At 46.6% G+C, this 25,864-nt stretch overlaps 1 protein-coding gene across 7 annotated transcripts in view; it reads left to right on the top strand.

Moving 5' to 3' along the window:
- RIMS3 (regulating synaptic membrane exocytosis 3) overlaps nt 1–11,926 on the top strand; it is a 40,278-nt gene extending 28,352 nt beyond the window's left edge. For 6 of the 7 annotated variants that reach the window (XM_060089606.1, XM_060089608.1, XM_060089609.1 and 3 more), the window contains 4 exons: nt 2,020–2,132; nt 4,662–4,763; nt 5,101–5,240; nt 5,956–11,926. In XM_060089606.1, the coding sequence (XP_059945589.1) occupies nt 2,020–2,132; nt 4,662–4,763; nt 5,101–5,240; nt 5,956–6,168 (568 nt within the window). In that variant the 3' untranslated portion in view covers nt 6,169–11,926. The remainder of the gene's footprint in view (nt 1–2,019; nt 2,133–4,661; nt 4,764–5,100; nt 5,241–5,955) is intronic. The other variant, XR_009531119.1, reaches the window with a different exon arrangement.
- The last annotated feature ends 13,938 nt before the right edge of the window (nt 11,927–25,864 follow it).

Raw genomic sequence — 25,864 nt, 5'->3', positions numbered from 1 at the left:
TTACAATATTATGTTAGTTTCAGGTGTACCGGAAAGTGATTCGGTTATACGTATATATATGTGTATATATATATATTCTTTTTTGATTCTTTTCTATTAGAGTTTATTACAAGATATTGAATGTAGTTCCCTGTGCTATACAGTAGGTCCTTGTTGTTTATTTTTTAATATAGTAATATATATCTATTAATCCCATATTCCCAATTTATCCCTCCTTCCCTCTCCTTTGGTAACCATAAATTTGTTTTCTATGTCTGTGAGTCTGTTTCTGTTTTGTAAATAAGTTTATTTGTACTATTTTTTAGATTTCACATATAAGTGATATCATATGATATTTGTCTTTCTCTGTCTGACTTACTTCACTTAGTATGATAATCTCTAGGTCCATCCATGTTGCTGCAAATGGCATTATTTCGTTCTTTTTTATGGCTGAGTAATATTCCATCATATTCATATATATATATATATATATGTCACATCTATATATATATGTGATATATATATCTATCTCACATCTTCTTTATCCATTCATCTATTGATAGACACTTAGTTTGCTTCCATATCTTGGCTATTCATTTAACCTTTTCAGATCCCATTATCCTAAAAATGTGATATTAGGCTATTGCTGACTGTGACCAGTAAAAATGGATGGGCCTTGAAGCCCCTTCCTGGGGTGTGAAGGCTGAGCCTGGTAGAGGAGAGACACACGTCCTTTCCAATAAGTGTATGTAGCCTGTCTCCCCTTCCTGCCTGTCTCTGGCCAAGGGGGACTCAGGCCAAATGGTCCAACAGGGGATTGATTCTGGGACAACGTTTTCTCTCTCTAGGCAGGAGCCTGGGCTATTCTAGGAGATCTTAGAACTTTCTTTGGTCCATTGTAGCCTCTGGGCAGTTCTGGGCCAGTCCTCCCTCACCTGTGCTTTCTCTGCTGGCCTCCCCAGAACATCTAGGCTTGAGGACATGCAAAAGTAGCACATTTCCCGTGATGATCACACCAACAGCCACAATAACTACTGCTGATTGTTTCCTGTTTGTCTGGAACTGCTCCTGCACCATCTGCCCTAATCCTCACCATCACCCTTTATGAGTTGGGTTTCATCTCTGTTTTTTTTGTGTGTGTGTGTGGTACACGGGCCTCTCACTGTTGTGGCCTCTCCTGTTGCGGAGCACAGGCTCCGGATGCACAGGCTCAGCGGCCATGGCTCATGGGCCCAGCCACTCCATGGCATGTGGGATCCTCCTGGACCGGGGCACGAACCCGTGTCCCTACATGGGCAGGCGGACTCTCAACCACTGCACCACCAGGGAAGCCCCCTCATCTCTGTTTTGTAGGCAAGACAAGCCTCTTACCGTTTGGAGCCTCTGTTGTCTCATCTGTAAAACTAGATAATAGCTCCTGCCACCCACAGTGGTGGTAAGGGTTAAATGATACAGTGGAGCATTTAGTGCGCTGTTGGCATCTGGCCAAATTTCAATCACTGTCAGTTTTTTCTGTTAACTCTTTCCAGGCTCCCCACAGCCATGGGCCACCCACCATCACTTGTCATTAATCTCAAACCTGTAATTGTGTTATTTTGGTCTCAGTTGCTGTTTTGGATACCACCTCACGTTGTTGACTTGGATTTCAAACTTATAGTCAACTAAAACTCAGTTCTTAGAACTTGTTCCAGGCATTGAAATTTCTGGCCTTTGTCTCTGGTTCTTGGCATTAACACCCCCTGGTGAGGACGCAAGTGTCCAGCAAGCCCTGCCTTTTCAGGGTCGCCTTAGAAATTCTGGCGCTTGAGGATTAAATACCATGATTATGTATGTTTATTAGTCTCTTTTCTCAAGTGGCATCAAAGTATTTTTCTTTAATGTGCAGAGATGAACAGTTCTGTTTGATCCCAGCCATAGTAGTACACTCGCACGTTATAGAGGGGAGGTTGAAGCACAAAGGTAGTGCCCAGTGCCCCAGGGGCAGAACCACTGTGTCCCGCCATCCAGATGCCCTCAAGCACCTCATGCCTCCTTCTCCAGGTTCATATTCCCCACCACCCGGCTTGGAGGTGAAAGCCAGTTCAGCGATTTCCTGGATGGCCTGGGACCAGCCCAGATTGTTGGGCGACAGACGCTGGCAACACCACCAATGGGTGAGTCTTCTCAAGGGCAGGGTGAGTGGGGCAACGGCAGCCACGCAGCAGAAAGGGTGAGCTCAGCGGGGGCCCTGCGTGATGCGAGGCAAGCAGCAGAAAGGAGTCCTCACTCAGGCTTTTGTGCCAGTGAGGAGGAGTCAGTATGCACACTCCTCAATCCCTCCCGCAGCAGAGAGGAAAGGGGTTCCAGCCTTTCTCCGCCAGCCGCCCTGCAGCAGCTTTTCCAGCACATTCCCTCCCTCGCATCACCACACACTCACCCTCTCTCTCACCGCCTACTGTGTGCCCAACTGTGCTAAGTGCCAGGCATAAAATGGTGAACGAAAATCATCATGACATTGACATCCATGGAGTCTGCTCCATCACTGATTATCTGTGGGACCTTGGCCAAGTCACATCCCTTCTTTGAGCCTCAGTTTCCTCATCTGTAAGATGGGAATAATAATGCCTGCCATAGTTCTGTGATCTAAAGACAATGTATTGAGTCCCTATTTGATGCTTCGCATGAAATATTTCATTTACGCCTTAGGAACTGTGTCTTATTTGACTTGTTACTTCTAACAGTGCCTGGCACCTAGGAGACTTTTAGTAATTTTCTCATCCTTCTTCTCTGCAGCTAGGAAGTACTCCCTACAGTCTATTCTTGGTCCTTTTAGCTGCAGTTCTGGCTCCCTCCCTCTCTCTCTCCCTTAGATCCTGGCTGTGTTGGCTTCAAGCAGCAACTCCCAGGCTAGCTTCCCCAGCGATGCCTCCTCACCTCCACCCTTCCTTCCCCATCAGTCTGATCTGAGCAGTGTCTGACCCAGACATCTGCACTCAGCCCTCACATAGACAGTGTCTAACCTTTGACCTCACAGCAAGTGAGGAAGTAGAGCGCAGACAGTGCCCTGCTGTGAGCCATGCAGTGGAGCTGGCATTCCATTCCAGGACTCCTCCCACTGCACTGCCCTGTCTTCCTCTAAACTGCTCACACAGGAGCCTTTGTCTGCTGGAAGAGGGGTCCACAGGGACCCTCAGAGGGTGAATGTCAGCTTCCCAGCCCTTGCTTTCAGACTTTTTAAAAAATATATATGTTTATTTATTTATTTTTGGCTGTATTGGGTATTCGTTGCTGTGCACGGGCTTTCTTCATTGTGGTACGCAGGCTCCTCGTTGTGGTGGCTTCTCTTGTTGCAGAGCACAGGCTCTAGGCACACGGGCTTCAGTAGTTGCAGCACACAGGCTCAGTAGTTGTGTCTCTTGGGCTCGAGCACAGGCGCCGTAGTTGTGGCACACGGGCTTAGTTGCTCCACGGCATGTGGGATCTTCCCAGACCAGGGCTCGAACCTGTGTCCCCTGCATTGGCAGGCGGATTCTTAACCACTGCGCTACCAGGGAAGTCTGCTTTCTGGCTTTCAAGGGCTCGGATAGTCTGCTTTGGGCCAAGGGCTGGGAGGCAGTGAGAGGAACCAGCCGCTTCCACAAGGCTAATACGCCATCACAGCCTAGAACACTTGTGTGTGGTGCCCCCTGGTGTCCTAAACTGGGAAGGACAGGTTTGCCTTCGCTCGCCTTGTTAGGGATGTTACAGTGAGACGTGGAGATTAATTCCTGAGACCTCCCCCTCCCTGTTCCCCATGGGGAGGTCAGGAATAGCTAGAGGGAGAGGGATGAATTCCAGGATGTCTCCTGAAAGTCATAAATCTCCATCTTCCAAAGTGTGCAAATACAAACAGTTGCATGACGGCTCAGAGAATCTAAAACGGGTGGCTAAACCCAAAGTCTGGCCCATTTTAGTTTTTCTGCATCAGGCTTATGATTCTGCACCCCTTTGAAGGACGTCCCAAGTGACTAGTGCAGAATTGCAAATTCTGCTAACCTGTGTCAAACAAAGCCAAGAGTTCTAGAAGTCAGACGACTGATATGACGCCACACACACAACTTGCCCCAGCTGGAAATCCATTTTGTGGGGCGCAGAGAGAAGTTCTCACTCTGTGCTCCCGGGACATCTGCTGCCTTCCCGCCATCCTTTATCAAGGGTACGAGCAGGCCCTCATTTCCAGGACGTGCCTCGTGTCCTGGGCAGGCTTGTGTCTCAGCGTCTCTCCAAACTGATATCCTTTAAATATTTGTTTGATGTTTATTTAGGGGGGCGGCTGATGACCACTGTGTAGAAGGTGAGGAAGAGCCACTGAGCCCACAGCCTCCCCTCTGTCTTCCTGATACAGGAAGCTCGGTCCCCAAACTTGCTATTCTGCTCAGTGAAGCAGAACCCCCCTCCACCGCCCATAACCAGGCTTAGGTTTGTTGTTCCCCAAACAGGCCCCTTGAGGGTCATGCCCCCATCCCACCGTAAGGGCCCTATCAAAGCATTTCTCAGCTGCTTTAAAGTGGTCTCCCGAGAGCAGCTCCGGCACATACAGTTTTGTCCATCTTGTGCCCTTTCCAGTGCTGGAACATCCTCTGCAGGCTGGCATGCTGCACGGTGGCTGGCCGGCCTGCCCCTTGCTCTGGCTCTACCTGAACTGTCCCTCTTCTCCCTTGCAGGGGATGTGCACATTACCATCCTGGACCGGAGCGGCCAGCTGGAGGTGGAAGTGATTGAGGCTCGGGGCCTGACCCCCAAACCAGGCTCCAAGTCCCTCCCAGGTGAAGCAGAGCAGCTGGGAGAGGGATTTTGGACATGAGGTCCTGCCAGGGAGGGATATACAGCTGAGTTCCGGGTCTAGAGAGTCCCAGCTCCCCACTGGCCTAACCAGTATTCTCAACACTGGAGTCACGGATTGCCTGGAAGGCCAGTGAGTGGGGGGAGGGGGAGGGGAGGATGGAGGAGTAGGTGTTGAGCCCATCTCTCCACCTGCTGTCCGCTGGTCAGCTCATGCAGCTCACCCTGCTCCCCTCCAGGATCACTTGGAGGTTAGGGGATGGACAGGCCACAGCAGTCTCCCCTGGACACCTCCCCATCATGCTCTCTTCCATCCCTCAGCCACCTATATCAAGGTTTACCTACTTGAGAACGGGACCTGCTTGGCCAAGAAGAAGACAAAGGTGGCCAAGAAGACCTGTGATCCCCTGTACCAGCAGGCGCTGCTCTTTGACGAGGGGCCCCAGGGCAAGGTGCTGCAGGTGAGTGTCATGGGGCCAGTGGGGCGGGGCAACTCTTAAAGACTGTAATTTAAAATTTGTCTTATTTATGATTTATCTTGTGCCAGACGCATTAAATATGCTTTACCCATTTTTTGTTACAACCCGGTGAAGGCGTTTTTCTCCCTGTTGATTCATAAGGACACCAAGGTTCAGGGGAATAACTCGATTGCCCCCAGGCTGCACAGCTGGTAGGTAGAAGCAGGGTTTGACCACCATCTTCTTCCACCTGGTGCTAATGTTGATTGTCCCACTGTGATCCAGCAGCAGAGCGGGAGCTGTGACCCAGGTCCTGGACTCTCAGTCTGCTCCCCCCTCAGGAAGGTTGTCATCTGGGATGCTGGGAAGCTCTGGAAGTCAGACCCAGGTTCTAATCCCAGCTATACCACCAATTACTATGTATCTTTGGGTTAGTTAATTAACCTCTCTGAGATACATTTCCTTTTTGTGGAAATAATAATACATAGCACCTCTACCTAGATGGTTGTAACAATTGAGATAACGTATATAAAGTCTGTAGGGTCGAGCCTGGCACATCTTAAGTGCTCAGGAAGTTGCTGCCCAAAGTCAGTGTGAGTTCTGCCTCTCTCTGTCCCATCTGTGCCCTGGCAAAACTTCTACATGGTTCCTGGACCCACTGCCCAGCCCTGGAGTTGGAGATGTGGCTCAGCTCCTCTCTCTTCCTCCCCACTGGCAGGTGATCGTCTGGGGAGACTATGGCCGCATGGACCACAAGTGCTTCATGGGCATGGCCCAGATCATGCTGGACGAGCTGGACCTGAGTGCCGCGGTCACCGGCTGGTACAAACTCTTCCCCACCTCCTCTGTGGCAGACTCTACGCTCGGCTCCCTCACCAGGCGCCTGTCCCAGTCCTCCCTGGAGAGCGCCACCAGCCCCTCAGGCTCCTAAGGGCCTCAGGAAGAGGCCTGGATGCAGTGTGGGAAGGGGTGCTGCCACCCCCCGTCTCCTCCCCTGTACATAGTCTTCATGTCTTTTTGGACCCCTTGCCTTGCTGCATGCCTGTTGGCTACTGGGCCTGTCCCAGCTGGCAGTGGAGACTCTAGTATGTGTGCGTGTGTGTTTGTGTGTGTGTCTGTATGTGACCATGTTAGATCTGTTCATTTGTCTGGGTGTATTTGGTCTTAGTGACTATATGGGCTGAAATCCATGTCTCTCTGTGTCTCGTTGTAAAGAAACCCAAAGGAGAGTTGCGTGGACAGGACTCCACTTGAGTCCAGGGGTGGAAGTGGGAGACGCAGCCACTGGTCCATCCCACCTGGTCCTAGGCTCCGGGCAGAGCCTGCATGTCCCCGCCTGTGCCTGTTCTTGGTGGTCCCTGCTTAGTTTTCTGTCTTGTTCTTTGTTCCACCTCTGCCTCGCCCAGCACCTCTGCTCTTTTTTGAGGAATGTAGCGTCCACTGCAGCTGGCCACACCGAGGCCCCTCTGGGAATCCTGACACCCCTCCTCTTCACTGGGCACTCCGGCTGCTCTTCCCACCGAATGCATCCACAGCATGTAGCATCTCACCTAGCGCCCTGGCCAGGGCTCTGGGAGGCAGACGATGCCGGGGAGCTGAGGGCTTAAAGACCGCTTTCTCCCTCGGGCTGGCGCCACCTCCTTCCTACAAGTGAGATTGAAGGAGGTGTCAGTTCCCAGGGCTGCAGGCCAGGTACCTTGGAGGAAAGTGCTGGTACCTCCCTTAGAATTGTTCACCTCCTGTTTTCCTCCAAGCCTCCTCACTTGCGACATGCCAAAGGAGCTCTCCCAGTGGACCCCAGGTGGTGTGGAGTGGACGGTCTTGACATGCAAGAGGTTGGCCTCATGGGGATGTTACCTGCCAAAGTGGGCAGCCCCTGGTGGCACCTGTGTCCATCCCAGGCCCTGAGGGTGGCCCTGTGCCCCTCTGGGCTCATCCTGGAGGGGCCTGGCTTGTTGAGGATGTGCCCAGGGCAGGGCTGCTGGCAGGAATGAGGAGGGCTGGGGCTGACTTGCTCTGAGAATCCTGTCCGACCTTTGGGGATTAGCTGCATGAAGTTGATTATTGGGGGCTCTATTTTTTTTTTTTTCTCTTTTCCAGACCAGGGTCCATGTCTGGGAGCTCAGATTCACTGAGGCTTCAGCCTCCTGGCTCCACGGACAGCTTGGCTGTAGACTCTAGACCATCACAGTCACCAGCTCTGTTTAAGCAATACTCACCCCTCTCGGCCTTCCTGCCCCCTGCCCCCTGCCGCTGCCCTCTGGAGGGTAGCCTGGCCTGCTCTAGACACCGCGCCTGCCTCTGCTTTCTTTCCACCCTTGTCTGGTTGGAGCTTCCCAAAGCCACTCAAACCCTGACCTGATTGGACAGCTGGGCCCTGGGGGTGGGCACCAGGGCCTGGACTGGACCTTGTGAGATGTCTGCTGGGAATCCTGAAGTCTGGCTCAGGAGTGCCCAGATCTGTCCCTCTCCTTCCTCAGGTCTAGCATGAAAGGCAAGAGGTTGCCCAGGAGGTGGACACAGCAGCCCTTGGGTTCAGGTCTGGTGGGGTGGAAAGAGGCAGGAGGAGGGGTCAAGGTCTGGGACAGGCTTGCGCTCTGCCTCTTGCCCAGGTATCACCCCTGAGAGCTGCACTGACTCTAACCCGCGTATGTGGGGATCCGTGGAGAGCTGCTTGGACTCCATCCATAAACGAAGCCAGACGGGCCTGGAGCTGGATTCTGAGGCAGGCAGGTGGAGACAGAGGCTGAGACAGAGCCATCCCCACCGAGGGGTCCTTTCTGGCAGGACCCACATTAGGCTGAAGCCAAGGCCTGGCCACCTCCCTCCCGTGAAAACCAGGGGGAGAAGCCAGGTCCCCACTGGTCCTGCCCACAGACAAAAAGTGGGTGAGGACAGTAAGGACAAGATAAGCTCGCGGGCTCCTTACTCCTGCTGGAGGCTCCATTCCTGTATTATCATGGCGGGAACGCTTGTGTGTGTGGAGAGAGAGACAGCTAGGCTGAGTTTTCTCTTTCTGCAGAGATTCTCTCCTAGGGTCAGACTGGGTAACGCATGCGTCTCTCATGTTTCTAAAATAAGGCAAAGGCCTCTGTGCTCTTAGATCCTAGGGTGGGGAGTGGGGGTGGGAACTCGCTTGCAAAAGCGTATTTCTGTGTCCTGTGGGTGATGCAGAGCAGCCACCCTCAGAATGGTTGGAAATCCTTGACGCCTTTGGGGTGGTGGGATGATTAGTGACCCATAGGATAGCGCAGACGTTTGCTGATGTGGCACCGAGCGGTGACCCGCAGACCATGCGGTTACCCCCAGGGAATGGGGGGCATCAGTGAGGGGTGTCACCTTCATTCCTCTAGAGGCACAGGAGGACAGAAGGAGCCACCAGCAGAGGCGGCTGCTGGCCCCTTGCCTCTTAGGAAGGTTGGCTGGTACAGGGAAAGTTCTAGCCAGAGGTGGGGCCTGACGTGTCCGTGACTTGGGCTGACCTGCTGACAACCCCCAGCTGCCAAAACTGCCCAAGAGTTGGGCTACTCCACTGTTCCACCTCAATAATGGGAAGTCATTCCCCACACAAATTCATGTTGGGGAATTATTTTTAACCCTTTGTACCAAATTAAGTTACTACTCCCCACCTGGACTTTTCTCCCATGAGGGTAAAAGTCAAGTGAGTCTCCGTGTATGGGTGGTGGTGAGTGGCTGGATTTAAGGGTCTGTCTCTCAGCGTCCTGGATGCAGGGGCTTGTTTGGAAAGCTGTTCTGGAGCTAGCCTGTCCCAGGAGAGGGGGGAGCACACGTGTGACTGCTGGCCTTCCCTGGAGGGGGCAGCATCTGTCCCTTGAGGAAGGCGTGGCAGGGAGGGAAGGAACATGATCCCCTCAGACACTGTTAGATGCAGTGTCCTGACTCCACATGCCCTCTCCTTACCCCAGGGGACCCTGGGGCTGATGACAGGTGGAGCGGGGGCTCTTTGTCATTCCGTCTTCCTCTGCTCAGGCAGGATTCGTGGAAGATGGGGCAGAGACAGCGGCGGTCCTGCAGCGATGCTGGGCTAAGGGCAGGAACCATGACAGGTGATTCAGAACATCTGTCTTCACGTTTCCGCCCCGTTCAATCTGTCCCACTTCCTTCATAGACTCCTTCCCTAAAGGGAAGTCTGTGATGGGCCTTTGGTATGAATCAGGCTCCAGCAAATGGGGCCAAGTCTTGGTTCTTCCCTGAAGAATCATATCCCCTTTGTCAAGCCGTCTCCTAAACTACTCCCCACCCAGTCTCTCCCCCCACCCAGCAGTCCCAGGAAAGGAGCCCTCAGGAGGCTCTCAGTATACAACAAGCCCAGGCACTGCCAGCATTTCAGGGGGCCGAGAGAGAGGGTTCCCCTCTAGCTCACCACTCGTGGGATCACTGGTTCTCCCAGGGGCCTGACCCCCACCAGGGCAAGCATGCCTGCCAGCCTTGAGGAGAGCAGAAGCCTCCCACCCCTTTCAAAGACACTAGAGCCCTCCAAGGGTATTTTTTTGGAAATGAAATGTAGCACAACCTTAGACTGCGTTAATCAGGAGCCCTGGCACGCAACCAGGGTTCTTGCTCCACACCCTGCTGTCCAGGAGATGCCATGCTCCTCCCCCGCCAGGGCTCCAGAGCTCCTGATACCTCCGATTCCCCATCTTCTTCAGCCCAGAAAGCATCAGGGCTTCAGGAAAGCTGCTCTTCCGCTTCTTTGATTGCTTCCTGCACTGTGCGAAGCCCGTGCAAGCAACTGCTGTCTTTGCTTGATGGTGGAGACAGGTGGCCTGTCCTTCAGGGCCAGGAGGTGGTCCAGCAGGCTTTCTGCAGTGGCTGCAAGGAGAGGGAAAAGAAGAGGCCTGCTGCCCTGCCGACTGCTCCCTTTCTCTTCCTCTCCCCCGGAGTTTTCTTCTCCAATATCCTGACACAGAAAGAGGTTCTTTAAAATGCTGCTTCCTATACTGGATTACCGTTCACTGAATGATCAGGAAGGAGGTAGGAATGTAGACTCATCCCCTGCCTTCTCCCTCAAGTCTGCTTTTCACTCAGGTCAGAAGAAATTGGGCCAAAACAAAACAATCATGACTGAAGGGCAGGGGAACCCCGCCCGATCCAGTGAGGCCTGATGGGGGGCTGGATCAGCCTAGTCTGGCTGGGAAAGGGTTATTTTGAAAGAGTGCCTGAGCATCTCAGAGCGACTGTCAGTGATGCCAAAGAGAGCAACTTGGCCTCCTCGGGCACCAGCTCTGCCAGCTGAGCCGCACACGTGCAGCTCAGGTGTCAGCATGCCCGACGGTGGGACCTTGTTCTTTGACAAAGGGCTTAGTCTTTCCATGTAGCAAAGCAACTTCCCCTCCCCCAAACCCTGAGCTCAGGCTTTTGTGGGCCCAGCAAGGCTGTGCCTGTGAAGGAAACTTGCATTCTCGCAGAGGCCCAGACCGGCTTGGGGAGGATGCTCGTCAAAAAGCATGAGTGTTACTGCTCTGGGAAGACCTTCCCAGGCTCTGATTGGAAACTTGGCCAGTAAGGACAGGAGCCTTCGCCCTCCCTGGGAGCTCACACTGATGCCAGGAAGGGTCCTTGGGACTGGGTTCCAGAGAGCTTGGCAAAGAGAAATGGGTCCTGGGAATTCCAAAGGCAACAGAGCATCCGCCCCAATGGTCAGTGGCCTGGACAGCTGGCTACGGAGAATCAAAGGCTATTATATACAGAGAAGACTTGTGCAAGACTTGTGCAAGACTCCTCACTTTTCTGGGCCTCCGCTTCCTCATGTGCAAAACCAGAGCATTTGCTAGTTATTCCATGGTTCCCTCCAGGTTTTAAGTCTAATCTGGAGTTGATGAGGGTCGTGAGCCTGGTGCACCTGGCACCTGGTTCCACAGGCTGGTTCCTTCCAGACCTGCGTGCCCAAGCTGGGTGCAGGTCCTCACCCGTCCATGCCCAGATGCTGCTTCCGACAAGAACTCTGGGAATCCTAACAGACTCTTCTTCTTCCACCTCTTCCTGGTTTGTTGTTGTTTTCTTATGTAATGAGATAATTAAGGGTTGTCTACAATGGACTTTTTCCAAGGTGCTGATGTGATGTCACAACCTCAGATGCATCCTGCGTAGGTCAGTATCCCCACCAGCAGATGAGGCTGGGTTGGTCCTCATTTCTGCTTCTAGAGTGAGAAAATGGGAGAATTTTAAAGGGAGATGCTCTCTGATGGGAGGAGAGAGGGAACTTATTTCCCTTCAAAGTATTTTGCTTCTTGAAACAAAAAATTACTCTTCTCCAGAATGTCTTTTACCAGACACCATCTCATCAGGCAGAGTGGCTGCTGCTTTCTTAGGAAAAGTTGGCCTGATTATTCCATCCACTCCTTTAGAATGTAAATTCATAGGAGGCAAGAACCCCTTTTTTAGAATTTCTAAATGCATCCTTCAAAGAGAGCAGATAGGGACTGAGAAGCACACTGTTTAGATAAGAAGCAATTAGCCTTTTATATCTGTGCTCTATACATTTTCTATGTGCAGCATCTTTCCAAACTCGTTGTGGCTCCCAGGTGGCAGGTGGATGGACGGGGAGGACTGCCGGCTGTTTCTTACAACACTCTTGCCAATTCCCTTGAGGAGAAAATTCTTCACATGGCTTCTGCATGTACAGTATTTGGGCAGCAAAAAAATGATTAAAGTCCGTTTGAAAATGGTTTCATGTGTTGCTTTCTGAAGACGGTTCTTAATTCTAGGAGAGAGAAAACAGGGTTCCAGGTGACTAAACAAGGAGGAAGAAGATGCCTTGTCTGAGAGGCAGAGAGAAGTACATTTCAGCAAAAGGCTGACCTGGGCTTCTGACTCCTGTTCGGGAAATCTGTTGCCACAATGATGTCATTGGGCCATGGAATCTGTTCCAGGCAGCTTCCTGGCTCTGTCTCCCAGGATCCCTGCTTACAAGCCCTCAAAGCCTTCTATTCCCACAGATTCCACAGAGGATGCCCAGAGCCAAATAGAGGGAAAGATAAGATGGAGCTAAGGCCAGTGCTTTTGACCCACTGCTGCTTTCTGAGCTCTTGGGTCCAGTAGCTCTTCTCAGGCATGTGGCTGGGGCACTCTTGCTTATTTCAGCCACACCTGATACAAGCAGTAAACATAGCTGTTGACCTCCAGAGCTGTGACACCTGGAACACCCCTTCCTCTCCCTCAAGGAGGGACACAGCCACTTCTGGGCAGTGCCACTGTCCTCCTAGGACTGGGTCTGGGAGTACAGAAGATGGACAAAGTATAGTAATGTCATAGCACATGCTTGCCGGGGGGAGGGCTGACATCTGCCATCCCAAGAGCCCTTCAGAGTGACCTCCATTGCTATGGCTCTGGCCCTTGGCCTTGCAGTTCCAGTGGGCACCACCTCTAGATGTAAGGCCCATGAGACCTATATATAAGCACTGATGCTCCCCAGGGTTCTGTCTTTTACTTCTTTCCCACTTCTGCTCTCTGAGAATCTCATGCACTCTCATGAATTTAAGAACTTCTGTGCTTCTAGCCAGTAAAATTTTCAAAAAAAGAAAAAAAAGACAAGAGGGACAGACAACAAAAACTGAGATCCAGAGAAATTCTTCAAACAGAAGGAATATTGTACATACCTCATAGGGTTTTGGGGGGATTCCAGTGAGGTAATATGTTTAAAGTGCTCAGAACGTGCCTGGCACATAGCATTTACTATGTTTGCTATTATAAAGGAAATGATGGAAAGGCTGAGATGTAAGAAAGAAATGTGAGCAAAGAAATAAGATTAGTAAATATTAATATATACATTATAAAACTATAATAATGCTTACTTTTTAAAATTAAAAAATATACTAAAATATTGGAGAATAGAAGCACATAAATTGGTCCTTGGAACGTTCTTGGAGGCTAAAGACATTGAATAACTTCAATCTTAAGTAAAATCTAAAATCTAGAATAAATACTAAGAAAATAGAAACAGAACCAAGTAGATTCAAAAATCCTAAATACAAACTATAAAGTCCAATAGTGTACTAAAAAATGATACATCATGATCAACTGGTGTTAATCCCAGAATACAGGGGTGGTTCATTGAAAAATTCACTGTAATTCACCACATCAATAGACTAAAGGAGAAAAATAATTATCCTAATGCAGAAAAAGCATTTTATAAGGTTTAATCCTATTTGTAATAAAACTACTGGCAAATAGAAGGTAACTTTCTTGATTCGATAAGAGACATATACCAAAAAACCTATAGTAAATATTATGTTAATGAAAACACTTAACATATTTTAAGATCAATGCAAGGAGACGATGATGTTTCTTGGACCTGTCAGAGAACTGATGTTGCAAGGCAAACTGCTACCTTGAAATCTGGAAAGACAAGCACATACAGAGAATTAGAGCTAGTGTATGCTTACCAGGAGAACCCACCGGAGCCCAGAACTGATGGAACACTTAAATGTTAATATTAACTAATTGCTGGAGACTGAGTGTGGACTAGTTTGAGGATGACAAACAACTGGAGGCTGGGAAGGGTCCATATTTTTATGGACTTTTTCTCTAGGCACCTACAGTAAAGACCTGAGAAAAGATCTAGTGGTTTTATCAGGGGGAGGGGAAAAGTTCTGAAAAACATCCAGAGCCTCCTCCATGACAAAAGCCTACTCTCCAGGGAAAACACTTAACCGGAGCCCACCCTACCCTGGAGAAGGGCATTTTCCCCATTCTAGGGCCCTCTAGATTTCCTGTCTTACCTAAGGGGAGAAGAAAAGCTAAGAAACGCTTGTGAAAAAAGTCACAACACCGGGAAATAGACCCATTAAAAGAATGAGGTGCAATCATATTATAGAATGCTTCCTCTGCCCCACACTTATCCCCATACGAACAGGGACCTAGTGGCTTACAGTTGAAATAGCTGTAAGACACAGCCTCTGAGAGAAGCCCCAGACACAGCCTCTTAGGGAAGCCCCAAATCAAGAGGTGGAAATAAAGGGGCTTCCCTGGTGGCACAGTGGTTAAGAATCTGCCTATCAATGCCGGGGACATGGGCTCGAGCCCTGATGCGGGAAGATCCCGCATGCCGTGGAGCAACTAATCTCGTGCACCAAAACTACTGAGCCTGCGCTCTAGAGCCTGTGAGCCACAACTACTGAGCCCGGGCACCTAGAGCCCATGCTCCGCAACAAGAGAAGCCACCGCAATGAGAAGCCCACGCACCGCAACAAAGAGTAGCCCTGGGGCTTCCCTGGTGGCGCAGTGGTTGAGAGTCCACCTGCCGATGCAGGGGACACGGGCTCATGCCCCGATACGGGAAGATCCCACATGCGGGATCTTCACGGCTAGGCCTGTGAGCCATGGCCGCTGAGCCTGCACATCCGGAGCCTGTGCTCCGCAATGGGAGAGGCCACAACAGTGAGAGGCCCGCGTACAGGAAAAAAAAAAAAAAAAAAAAAGAAGAGTAGCCCCTGCTTGCTGCAACTAGAGAAAACCCGCGTGTGGCAACAAAGACCCAATGCAGCCAAAAATAAATAAAATAAACATAAATAAATTTATTTTAAAAAAAGAAGGGAGATAAAAATAAGGTCACCAGAGGAATTTGAAATCTATGACACATATAGTTACACTAAATACAGCCCAGCTCCTAGCCAGACTAACATAAAATCACACATTAAGGCCTATTTACTTTGGTTCCTGTTACCAATATCCTGTTACCCAATACATGATGTCCAGCTTTCAACAAAATACTAGACATACTAAAGGCAAGGAAAAAACCCAGCCTGAAAAGAAAACGCTGCAGAACCAGAATCAGATATTATACACAATGGGGAATTATCAGGCAGAGAATTTAAAATAGCTATGGTTAGCAGAGGGGGGAACACTCCCAAACTCATTCTACGAGACCACCATCACCTTGATACCAAAACCAGACAAGGATGTCACAAAGAAAGAAAACTACAGGCCAATATCACTGATGAACATAGATGCAAAAATCCTCAACAAAATACTAGCAAACAGAATCCAACAGCACATTAAAAGGATCATACACCATGATCAAGTGGGGTTTATTCCAGGAATGCAAGGATTCTTCAATATACGCAAATCAATCAATGTGATACACCATATTAACAAACTGAAGGAGAAAAACCATATGATCATCTCAATAGATGCAGAGAAAGCTTTCGACAAAATTCAACACCCATTTATGATAAAAACCCTGCAGAAAGTAGGCATAGAGGGAACTTTCCTCAACATAATAAAGGCCATATATGACAAACCCACAGCCAGCATCGTCTTCAATGGTGAAAAACTGAAACCATTTCCACTAAGATCAGGAACAAGACAAGGTTGCCCACTCTCACCACTCTTATTCAACAGAGTTTTGGAAGTTTTAGCCACAGCAATCAGAGAAGAAAAGGAAATAAAAGGAATCCAAATCGGAAAAGAAGAAGTAAAGCTGTCACTGTTTGCAGATGACATGATACTATACATAGAGAATCCTAAAGATGCTACCAGAAAACTACTAGAGCTAATCAATGAATTTGGTAAAGTTGCCGGATACAAAATTAATGCACAGAAATCTCTGGCATTCCTATATACTAATGATGAAAAATCTGAAAGTGAAATCAAGGAAACACTCCCATTTACCATTGCAACAAAAAGAATAAAATATCTAGGAATAAATCTACCTAAGGAGACAAAAGACCTGTATGCAGAAAATTATAAGACACTGATGAAAGAAATTAAAGATGATACAAATAGATGGAGAGATGTACCATGTTCTTGGACTGGAAGAATCAACATTGTGAAAATGACTCTACTACCCAAAGCAATCTACAGATTCAATGCAATCCCTATCAAACTACCACTGGCATTTTTCACAGAACTAGAGCAAAAAATTTCACAATTTGTATGGAAACACAAAAGACCCCGAATAGCCAAAGCAATCTTGAGAACGAAAAATGGAGCTGGAGGAATCAGGCTCCCTGACTTCAGACTATACTACAAAGCTACAGTAATCAACACAGTATGGTACTGGCACAAAAACAGAAAGATAGATCAATGGAACAGGATAGAAAGCCCAGAGATAAACCCACGCACATATGGTCACCTTATCTTTGATAAAGGAGGCAGGAATGTACAGTGGAGAAAGGACAGTCTCTTCAATAAGTGGTGCTGGGAAAACTGGATAGGGACATGTAAAAGTATGAGATTAGATCACTCCCTAACACCATACACAAAAATAAGCTCAAACTGGATTAAAGACCTAAATGTAAGGCCAGACACTATCAAACTCTTAGAGGAAAACATAGGCAGAACACTCTATGACATAAATCACAGCAAGATCCTTTTTGACCCACCTCCTAGAGAAATGGAAATAAAGACAAAAATAAACACATGGGACCTAATGACACTTAAAAGCTTTTGCACAGCAAAGGAAACCATAAACAAGACCAAAAGACAACCCTCAGAATGGGAGAAAATATTTGCAAATGAAGCAACGGACAAAGGATTAATCTCCAAAATTTATAAGCAGCTCATGCAGCTCAATAACAAAAACACAAACAACCCAATCCAAAAATGGGCAGAAGACCTAAATAGACATTTCTCCACAGAAGATATACAGACTGCCAACAAACACATGAAAGGATGCTCAACATCTTTACTCATTAGAGAAATGCAAATCAAAACTACAATGAGATATCATCTCACACCAGTCAGAATGGCCATCATCAAAAAATCTAGAAACAATAAATGCTGGAGAGGGTGTGGGAAAAAGGGAACACTCTTGCACTGCTGGTGGGAATGTGAATTGGTACAGCCACTGTGGAGAACGGTATGGAGGTTCCTTAAAAAACTACAAATAGAACTACCATATGACCCAGCAATCCCACTACTGGGCATATACCCTGAGAAAACCATAATTCAAAAAGAGACATGTACCAAAATGTTCATAGCAGCCCTATTTACAATAGCCCGGAGATGGAAACAACCTAAGTGTCCATCATTGGATGAATGGGTAAAGAAGATGTGGCACATATATACAATGGAATATTACTCAACCATAAAAAGAAATGAAATTGAGCTATTTGTAATGAGGTGGATGGACCTAGAGTCTGTCATACAGAGTGAAGTAAGTCAGAAAGAGAAAGACAAATACTGTATGCTGACACATATATATGGAATTTAAGAAAAAAAATGTCATGAAGAACATAGGGGTAAGACAGGAATAAAGACACAGACCTACTAGAGAATGGACTTGAGAATATGGGGAGGGGGAAGGGTATGCTGTGACAAAGTGAAAGAGCAGCATGGACATATATACACTACCAAACGTAAGGTAGATAGCTAGTGGGAAGCAGCCACATAGCACAGGGGGATCAGCTCGGTGCTTTGTGACCGCCTGAGGGGTGGGATAGGGAGGGTGGGAGGGAGACGCAAAAAGGAGGGGATATGGGAACATATGTATATGTATAACTGATTTAATTTGTTATAAAGCAAAAAATAAAAAAAATAGCTATGGTTAATAGCTATTGTTAAAATATTAAGGGATCTAATGAAAAAGACAACATGCAAGAACAGGTGAGTAATGCAAGCATAGAGAGGAAACCTCTATAAACAAAAGACATGGTAAAAATAAAAATAAAGTAGCAGAAATGAAGAACTCCCTTGATAGTCTCATCATTAAATGGGACGTGGTCAAGGAAAGAACTAGTGAGGTTGAAGATAAGGCAATAGAAACTTCCCATACTGGGAAAAAAAAAAAGTGAAAATAACAGACTGGAACATCCAAGAACTACTGGGGATTTCTAAAAAGTGTACCACGTACATATTGGGAATACCAGAAGGAGAAAAAGTGGAGCAGAAATATTTGAAATTTGTAATGGCCAAGAATTTTCCAAAATTAGTGACACCAAACCATAGATCTAGGAAGCTCAGAGAACATCAATTAAGATGAATACCAATAAGCTTATACCTAGGCATATCATATTTAGGGGAAAGAAAGATCAATACAAGGAGGCCCATTATCATTATTACCATTTAAAATAGTTCTAGGAATCCTGTACAAAGCCACAAAGACAAAAAAAGAGGCCAAGTATTGAAAAAGGGATAAAGCTATCATTTATAGATAATTTGATTACTACCTAATTAAGAAAAAAATTTTAGAACTAATGAGAGCATTCAGCAAAGTTGCTGGATACAAGATCACTCTACAAAAATAAGTTGCATTTTTCCGTAACAGCTATAACCAGCAAACATGAGATATTATCCACAAAAGCAATTCAAATTATTAAGTAATGATTACATAAGAATATGTAAGACCTCTATAGAGAGAATTTTCAAACTCTAAGAGTTGATTATCTGAATAAATGAAGAGACATTCCCTATTCTTGGATAAGGCAGTTTAATATAAAGATATTAACTCTCCAAGTTAATCTGTAAGTTCAACATAATCTAAAAATTTCAGCTGGTATGTTAACTAAACTTACTCTACAACTTATGTGCCATAATGTAAGTCTATGAATGGTTAGATCAACTTCTGTTCAAAGAAGAGAAAACTGAAAGATTGGCATGTGTATATCTGGGAAATTAACATATGACAAGAGGGGCACCTTAAAACAATGGGGAAAAGTGGATTGTTTAAAATATGTATTAGGAAAACTGGTTCACTATCTGGACCAAAAAAGTCCCTACTGTTGGGCTGCACCCCACAGACTTTCAAGGGCAGCAATCTTCGCTACTTGGGAGGAGACGGAGGCTACCATTTACGGGGGAATTGATGTCAGGTTGGCTCATCAGTTACCAAGGAAACCAGTGGCTGGGGCAGGAGGCAAGCACATGGGCAGTTACTGACTAAGCCCTATAATTAAGAGGATTGGATAGTTATGTGAGTGAAGCAGGCCCTGATTGAGCAGGGGATGTACAGAGAGCAAGAGAACAGCCATGGGTGGCCTGAGTATACACTCCACCCCTATATACCCTGCACGACCCTTACAATCTTGGTCCACCCCTCTTCCATGATATCCCTGGGGCCAGGTATGTAGAGGTGCACTGCAACCAGATACCACAAATGCAATATAGACGGCAGCAGCTAGAGGGTATCAGGTGTAATATACCTACTACACTAAAAACAGGGATTTGCAGGACTTCCCCGGTGGTCCAGTGGTTAAGACTTTGTGCTTCCACTGCAGAGGGACGCAGGTTCAATCCCTGGTCGGGGAACTAAGATCTCGCATGCCATGCAGTACTTCATGTGGCCATAAAATAAAAGGGGCTTACCAAGAGGTGGGCGATTTTGGAGCCAGGCACTTGGCATGCAAGACAGGAGAAAGGCAAGAGAATTCAGTTGTCCCTACATGGGTTGTCACCCAGTCCGTGAACTGATTCCCTCCACTCAGGCTAGGATGAAATGTGAGATGTTTAACAGGCACCATGGGAGATCATGACCATTATGCAAAATAAAAGCAGTAACAGCATTCTGAGATAATACCACTGCTGCCTGTGGTTCTTGTCCTGGCCTGCCATACCACCTGTCCACCCTCTGTCCCCATAGCCAGCGCTGAATACTGGAGAGGTGGTATAACAACGAACCACAGGGTTAATATAATGATGTCTTTCTCTAGTAGGGGGCCTGGGTTAATTACCTTAGTAGTCTTAGGTGGGGCTGGGTAGAAGACAGGTGAAATCTGTAAGTCTCTTTCTAATCCTGTTCCCCACAGGGCAGCAAACCCAAACCACCAGGGGCTTACCTACCAGTCCCAGGGCCATTTTACAACATATCCCCCACTATGGGTAGATCCTGTGATAAGGGCAAAAGTGAGTTATTGTCCTGACCAACAGTTGGCAGTGGTCCTTCAGTCCTTCAGTGGTCAACAGGTGAACTCAGATGGTGTTGACTAGTTGCCTCTGGGTTAACATGGCTGGGGCACTAGAATGATTGCTCCTGGGTTGTTAAGTTCGTAGGACTTGAGTTAGCCTCCTGGTCCACATGTTGAGAGCAGGGTTCCCGTCTCAATTGTTGTTTTAAGTAGTCAATTAGCCCAGCAGCAGTGAGCTTGTAAGGTAGGTGGAAATGCTAGTGTATGTCATTTTTATTGGCCCATTCCTGAACTTCATGGCCAGGAAAATGGGATCTTTGGTTGCTATCGATGTCCATGGGGATCCCATATGTCACACACAGCTGTTCTAGACCCGAACAGGTTTTTTCTTGCATCGTTCAAAGACTTGGGTAGGCTTTTTATAATGTCCTCCACCTGTTGTAACACACTGTAGCCTGAACATAGCTGTTGTCTCATCACACTATATGGTTGCTCTGCACCCTTCCACAGCTGGGACCAGAAGTCCAAGGGTACTCTCATTATTTTGCCGTTGCCACAGGCCTTTACCAAACCCTTCTGAGTAACTGGCCATGTCCAATTCACAAGCCTGTCCCTGAGTTAATACCCCTAAAGCCTGTGTCTGTAGTTGTTTAGGGGTGGTGGGTCAGGGTTATGCTCATATTTTGTAGATAATCCAGGTCCTTGTGTTTTGTCTGTATTCACCAGCCATCCCTGTGAATTCAGATGAGTCACAAGCACAGGGCTGCTACTTTTGTTTTGTTTTGTTTTTTGCGGTACGCGGGCCTCTCACCGCCGAGGCTTCTCCCGCTGCGGAGCACAGGCCCCGGACGCACAGGCCCAGCGGCCATGGCCCACGGGCCCAGCCACTCCGCTGCACGCGGGATCCTCCCGGACTGGGGCACGAACCCATGTCCCCTGCATCAGCAGGCGGACTCCCAACCACTGCACCACCAGGGAAGCCCGGGGCTGCTACTTTTAAACTGGAAAGAGACTCTGAGGTTAACAGAATATCATCAACATAATGGAAGAAAAAGACATCTCTCATGGTAGTCAGTTGCCACAGGGCCCCACATGCTAGTGGACTGCCACCAGGATCACCCCCGCTCAGTGTTCCATTCCCCATCCTTATTTCCCGACATCCTGGCACTCACGGGTTTCATCAGCTTCCTGCCTGGTCCACCAGTTGTTGGGCTACGCCCCACAGGCCTGTAAGCCTTGTAATTGTTTAGCCTTGAGATGGAAGAAGAGCCTGGGGACAGCAACAGAGACATCAATAGCTTATTGGAGGGGAATCTTACACATCCGAAGCAAAAAGTCCTGGAGCAACACCCCACTATGGCAGGCACGCAGGCAGGCCATGGCAGCAACCTTCACTACTCAGGGAAGAGGGAGGCTACCATTTACAGGGGGAATTGATGTCAGGTTGGCTCATCAGTTACCAGGGAAACCAGCGGCTGGAGCAAGGGACAAGCAGGTAGGCAGTTACTGATTAAGCCCTACTATTAAGTGGATTGGATAGTCACGTGAGTGAACAGGGACTGGTCAAGCAGGGGATGTATAGACAGCAAGAGAACAGCCATCTTGAGGGAACTCCCTGGCGGTCCAGTGGTTAGGACTCTGTGCTTTCACTGCCAGGGGAGCAGGTTCTATCCCTGGTAGGGGAACTAAAATCCCCCAAGTGATGCAGTGCAGTCAAAAAAAAAAAAAAAAAAGAGAGGGAGAACAGCCATCTTGAGTGGCCTGACCATACACTCTCCTACACCAAGATGCAAAGATAAGCCCTAGATGGTTTATCTTAGACCCAAGATTGAAAGGTAAATGTAAAGTTTTTTTTTAAGGGATAAGGCATAGTAGTTTTTGGTTTGTTTTTTAATATTTATTTATTTATTTATTTGGTTGCACAGGGTCTTAGTTGCAGCAGGCAGGCTCCTTAGTTGCGGCTCATGGGGTCCTTGGTGGTGGCTTGTGGCTCCTTAGTTGTGGCACGTGGGCTCCCCATTTGTGGCATGTGAACTCTTAGTTGCGGCATGCATGTGGAATCTAGTTCCCTGACCAGGGATTGAACCTGGGCCCCCTGCCTTGGAGCACAGAGTCCTATGCACTGCACCACCAGTGAAGTCCCTAAAATGTAAAGTTAATAAGAGAAAAATGTAGGGACTTCCCTGGCGGTCCAGTGGTTAAGACTCCAAGCTCCCAATGCAGGGGGCATGGGTTCAATCCCTGGTCAGGGAACTAAGATCCTGCATGCTGAGCGGTGCAGCCATAAATAAATAAATAAATAAAATAAAAATGTAAAAGAAATAGTTTTGTGAACTAAGGAAAAGGAAGAACTTTTAATATTTCAAAAGCACAAATCATACATTACAAACTGTGTAATGTGATTACATTAAAAGTAAGTATTTCTTTTTAATGAATGGCATTATGGACAGAAGTGAATAACCAGATTACAGAATAGTGATTTACAATGTCAAAAGTGGCAAGGAGGGCTTCCCTGGTGGTGCAGTGGTTGAGCGTCTGCCTGCTGATGCAGGGGACACGGGTTCGTGCCCTGGTCCGGGAAGATCCCACATGCCGCGGAGCGGCTGGGCCCGTGAGCCATGGCCGCTGAGCCTGCGTGTCCGGAGCCTGTGCTCCACAACGGGAGAGGCCACAACAGTGACAGGCCCGCGTACAGAAGAAAAAAAAAAAAAAAAAAAGGCAAGGAATTAATAGCTAGAATGTAAAAGGAAGTTCTACAAATCGATGATAAAAAGAAAACAATGGAAAATGGGCAAAGGAAATGAACAGGCAAACTCCAAAAGTTAATAAGTATATGAAAATAGCCCCAGAATCATTATAATCAGAGAAATACAAATTAAAGCCATAATGAAATATTACTTTATACTTATGATTAATGGGCAAAAATTATAAAACTGGATAATGCCAAGTGATGACAAGGACATGGAGGTACAGTAGGTGTAGCCATTTTGGAAAGCAAGCTGACATTACCTGGTCTAATTATGTGCAGACCCTATGACCTATACATGTGTATGTCGATCCATTAAAAGGACATGTACAAGGGATATTCATTGTAGCATTATTTGCGGTTAAGTGTAGCAGGCAGAATAATGAAGCCCCTGAAGTTGCCCAAACCCTAATGCCCAGAACATGTGAATATGTTAATTTACATGGCAAAAGGGACTTTGCAGATATGACTAAATTAAGGGCTTTGAGATAGGGAGATTATCCTGCATTATGTGAGTGGGCCCAATCTAATGATCTGGGTCTTTAAAAGTGGAAAACTTCCCAGCCGTGGTCAAAGGGAGATACTTGCAGAAGGATGGGCAGAGAGATGCAGTGTGACAGAAATTAAGGACCTGAACATATGGAGAGTTAATCATACCCTGTTCATGGATTGGAGGGCACAATATTGTTAAGATGTCAGTTCTTTCCAGACTTACCTTTAGACTCAATGCACTTTCAGTAAAAATCCCAGCAGGCTTCTTGAAGAAATTGGCATGCTGATACTAAAATTTATTTGGAAATGCAAAGAACATTGAATAGCTAAAGCAATATTGAAAAGGAAGAACCAAGTTGAAAGACTTATATTACCTGATTGCAAGACTGACTATAAAGTAACAATGGTATTGGCGTAAGGATAGATCAGTGGAACAGAACACTGCAGAAATAATTAATTTTTGACAAAGGTGCCAAAGTCATTCAATAACCTTTTCAACAAGTGGTGCTGCAACAACTGGGTATTTCAGTGGAAAAATATGAACCGCGACCCTTACTTCACATTATACACAAAAATTAACTCAAAATGGATCATAGGCCTAAATATAAAAGTTAAAATTTTTAAACTTCTACAAGAAAATATAGGAAAAAAATCTTCGCAACATTATGGTAGGCAGTGATTTCTTAGAACATAAAAAGCACTTGCCCAAAAATAAAAAGATAAATTGGATTTCATCAAAGTTAAAATTTCTTCTCTCTGAAAGATACCATTATGACCCATAATAAGATGACAACTTAATAAGACAGTAAAACTGGGCAAAAGACTTAAACAGATGTGTCACAAAAGAAGATATACAATTGCCAATTTGATGGAAATATAAAATAGTATAATCACTTTGGAAAACTGTTCGGCAATTTCTTAAAAATTTCTCATACACTTACCCCAAGACCCAGCAATTCCACTTCTAGCTGTTTATCAGGAAAAATGAAAGCCTATGTCCACCCAAAGACAAAAATGCTCATGGCAGCTTTATTCATAATAGCCCCAAATTGGAAACAATACAAATGTCTAATGCATCTGTCAGGGGTTGATCAAAATATAGAAACCACACAGTAATTTGAACAAGGAAAATTTTTTTACAATGGTGTGTTAGTTTCTGCTTTATAACAAAGTGAATCAGCTATACATATACATATATCCCCATATCTCCTCCCTCTTGCATCTCCCTCCCACCCTCCCTATCTACCCCTCTAGGTGGTCACAAAGCACCGAACTGATCTCCCTGTGCTATGTGGCTGCTTCCCATTAGCTATCTATTTTACATTTGGTAGTGTATATATGTCCATGCCACTCTCTCACTTCGTCCTAGCTTACCCTTCCCACTCCCTGTGCCCTCAGGTCCATTCTCTACGTCTGCGTCTTTATTCCTGTCCTGCCCCTATGTTCTTCAGAACCATCTTTTTTTTAGATTTCCATATATATGTGTTAGCATATGGTATTTGTTTTTCTATTTCTGACTTACTTCACTCTGTATGACAGTCTCTAGGCCCATCCACCTCACTACAAATAACTCAATTTCATTTCTTCTTATGGCTGAGTAATATTCCATTTTATATATGTACCACATCTTCTTTATCCATTCATCTGTCGATGGACACTTAGGTTGCTTCCATGTCCTGGCTAAATAGAGCTGCAATGAACATTGTGGTACATGACTCCTTTTGAATTATGGTTTTCTCAGGGTATATGCCCAGTAGTGGGATTGCTGGGTCATATGGTAGTTCTATTTTTAGTTTTTTAAGGAACCTCCATACTGTTCTCCATAGTGGCTGTATCAGTTTACATTCCCACCAACAGTGCAAGAGGGTTCCCTTTTCTCCACACCCTCTCCAGCATTTATTATTTGTAGATTTTTTGATAATGGCCATTCTGACTGGTGTGAGGTGACACCTCACTGGAGTTTTGATTTGCATTTCTCTAATGATTAGTGATGTTGAGCATCCTTTCACGTGTTTGTTGGCAATCTGTATATCTTCTTTGGAGAAATGTCTGTTTAGGTCTTCTGCCCATTTTTGGATTGGGTTTTTTGTTTTTTTGATACAGAGCTGCATGAGCTGCTTGTAAATTATGGAGATTAATCCTTTGTCAGTTGCTTCATTGGCAAACATTTTCTCCCATTCTGAGGGTTGTCTTTTCATCTTGTTTATGTTTTCCTTTGCTGTGCAAAAGCTTTTAAGTTTCATTAGGTCCCATTTGTTAATTTTTGTTTTTATTTCCATTTGTCTAGGAGGTGGGTCAAAAAGGATCTTGCTGTGATTTATGTCATAGAGTGTTCTGCCTATGTTTTCCTCTAAGAGTTTGATAGTGTCTGGCCTTATATTTAGGTCTTTAATCCATTTTGAGTTTATTTTTGTGTATGGTGTTAGGGAGTGTTCTAATTTCATTCTTTTACATGTAGCTGTCCAGTGAACAAGGAAATTTTAATGTTAAAAATGATCAACTCTATCACTGTAGAAGGTTTAAAGTGAAATCTGCAGAATATTCTAAAGCTGAGGGAGTGTCCAAGGAAAGAACAGATTGGAAGG

Source organism: Mesoplodon densirostris, chromosome 2 (assembly GCF_025265405.1).
Source record: "Mesoplodon densirostris isolate mMesDen1 chromosome 2, mMesDen1 primary haplotype, whole genome shotgun sequence".
NCBI lineage: Eukaryota > Metazoa > Chordata > Mammalia > Artiodactyla > Ziphiidae > Mesoplodon > Mesoplodon densirostris.
Note: the sequence above shows the minus strand (reverse complement) of the source record. Positions and strands in the feature narration are given on the sequence as shown.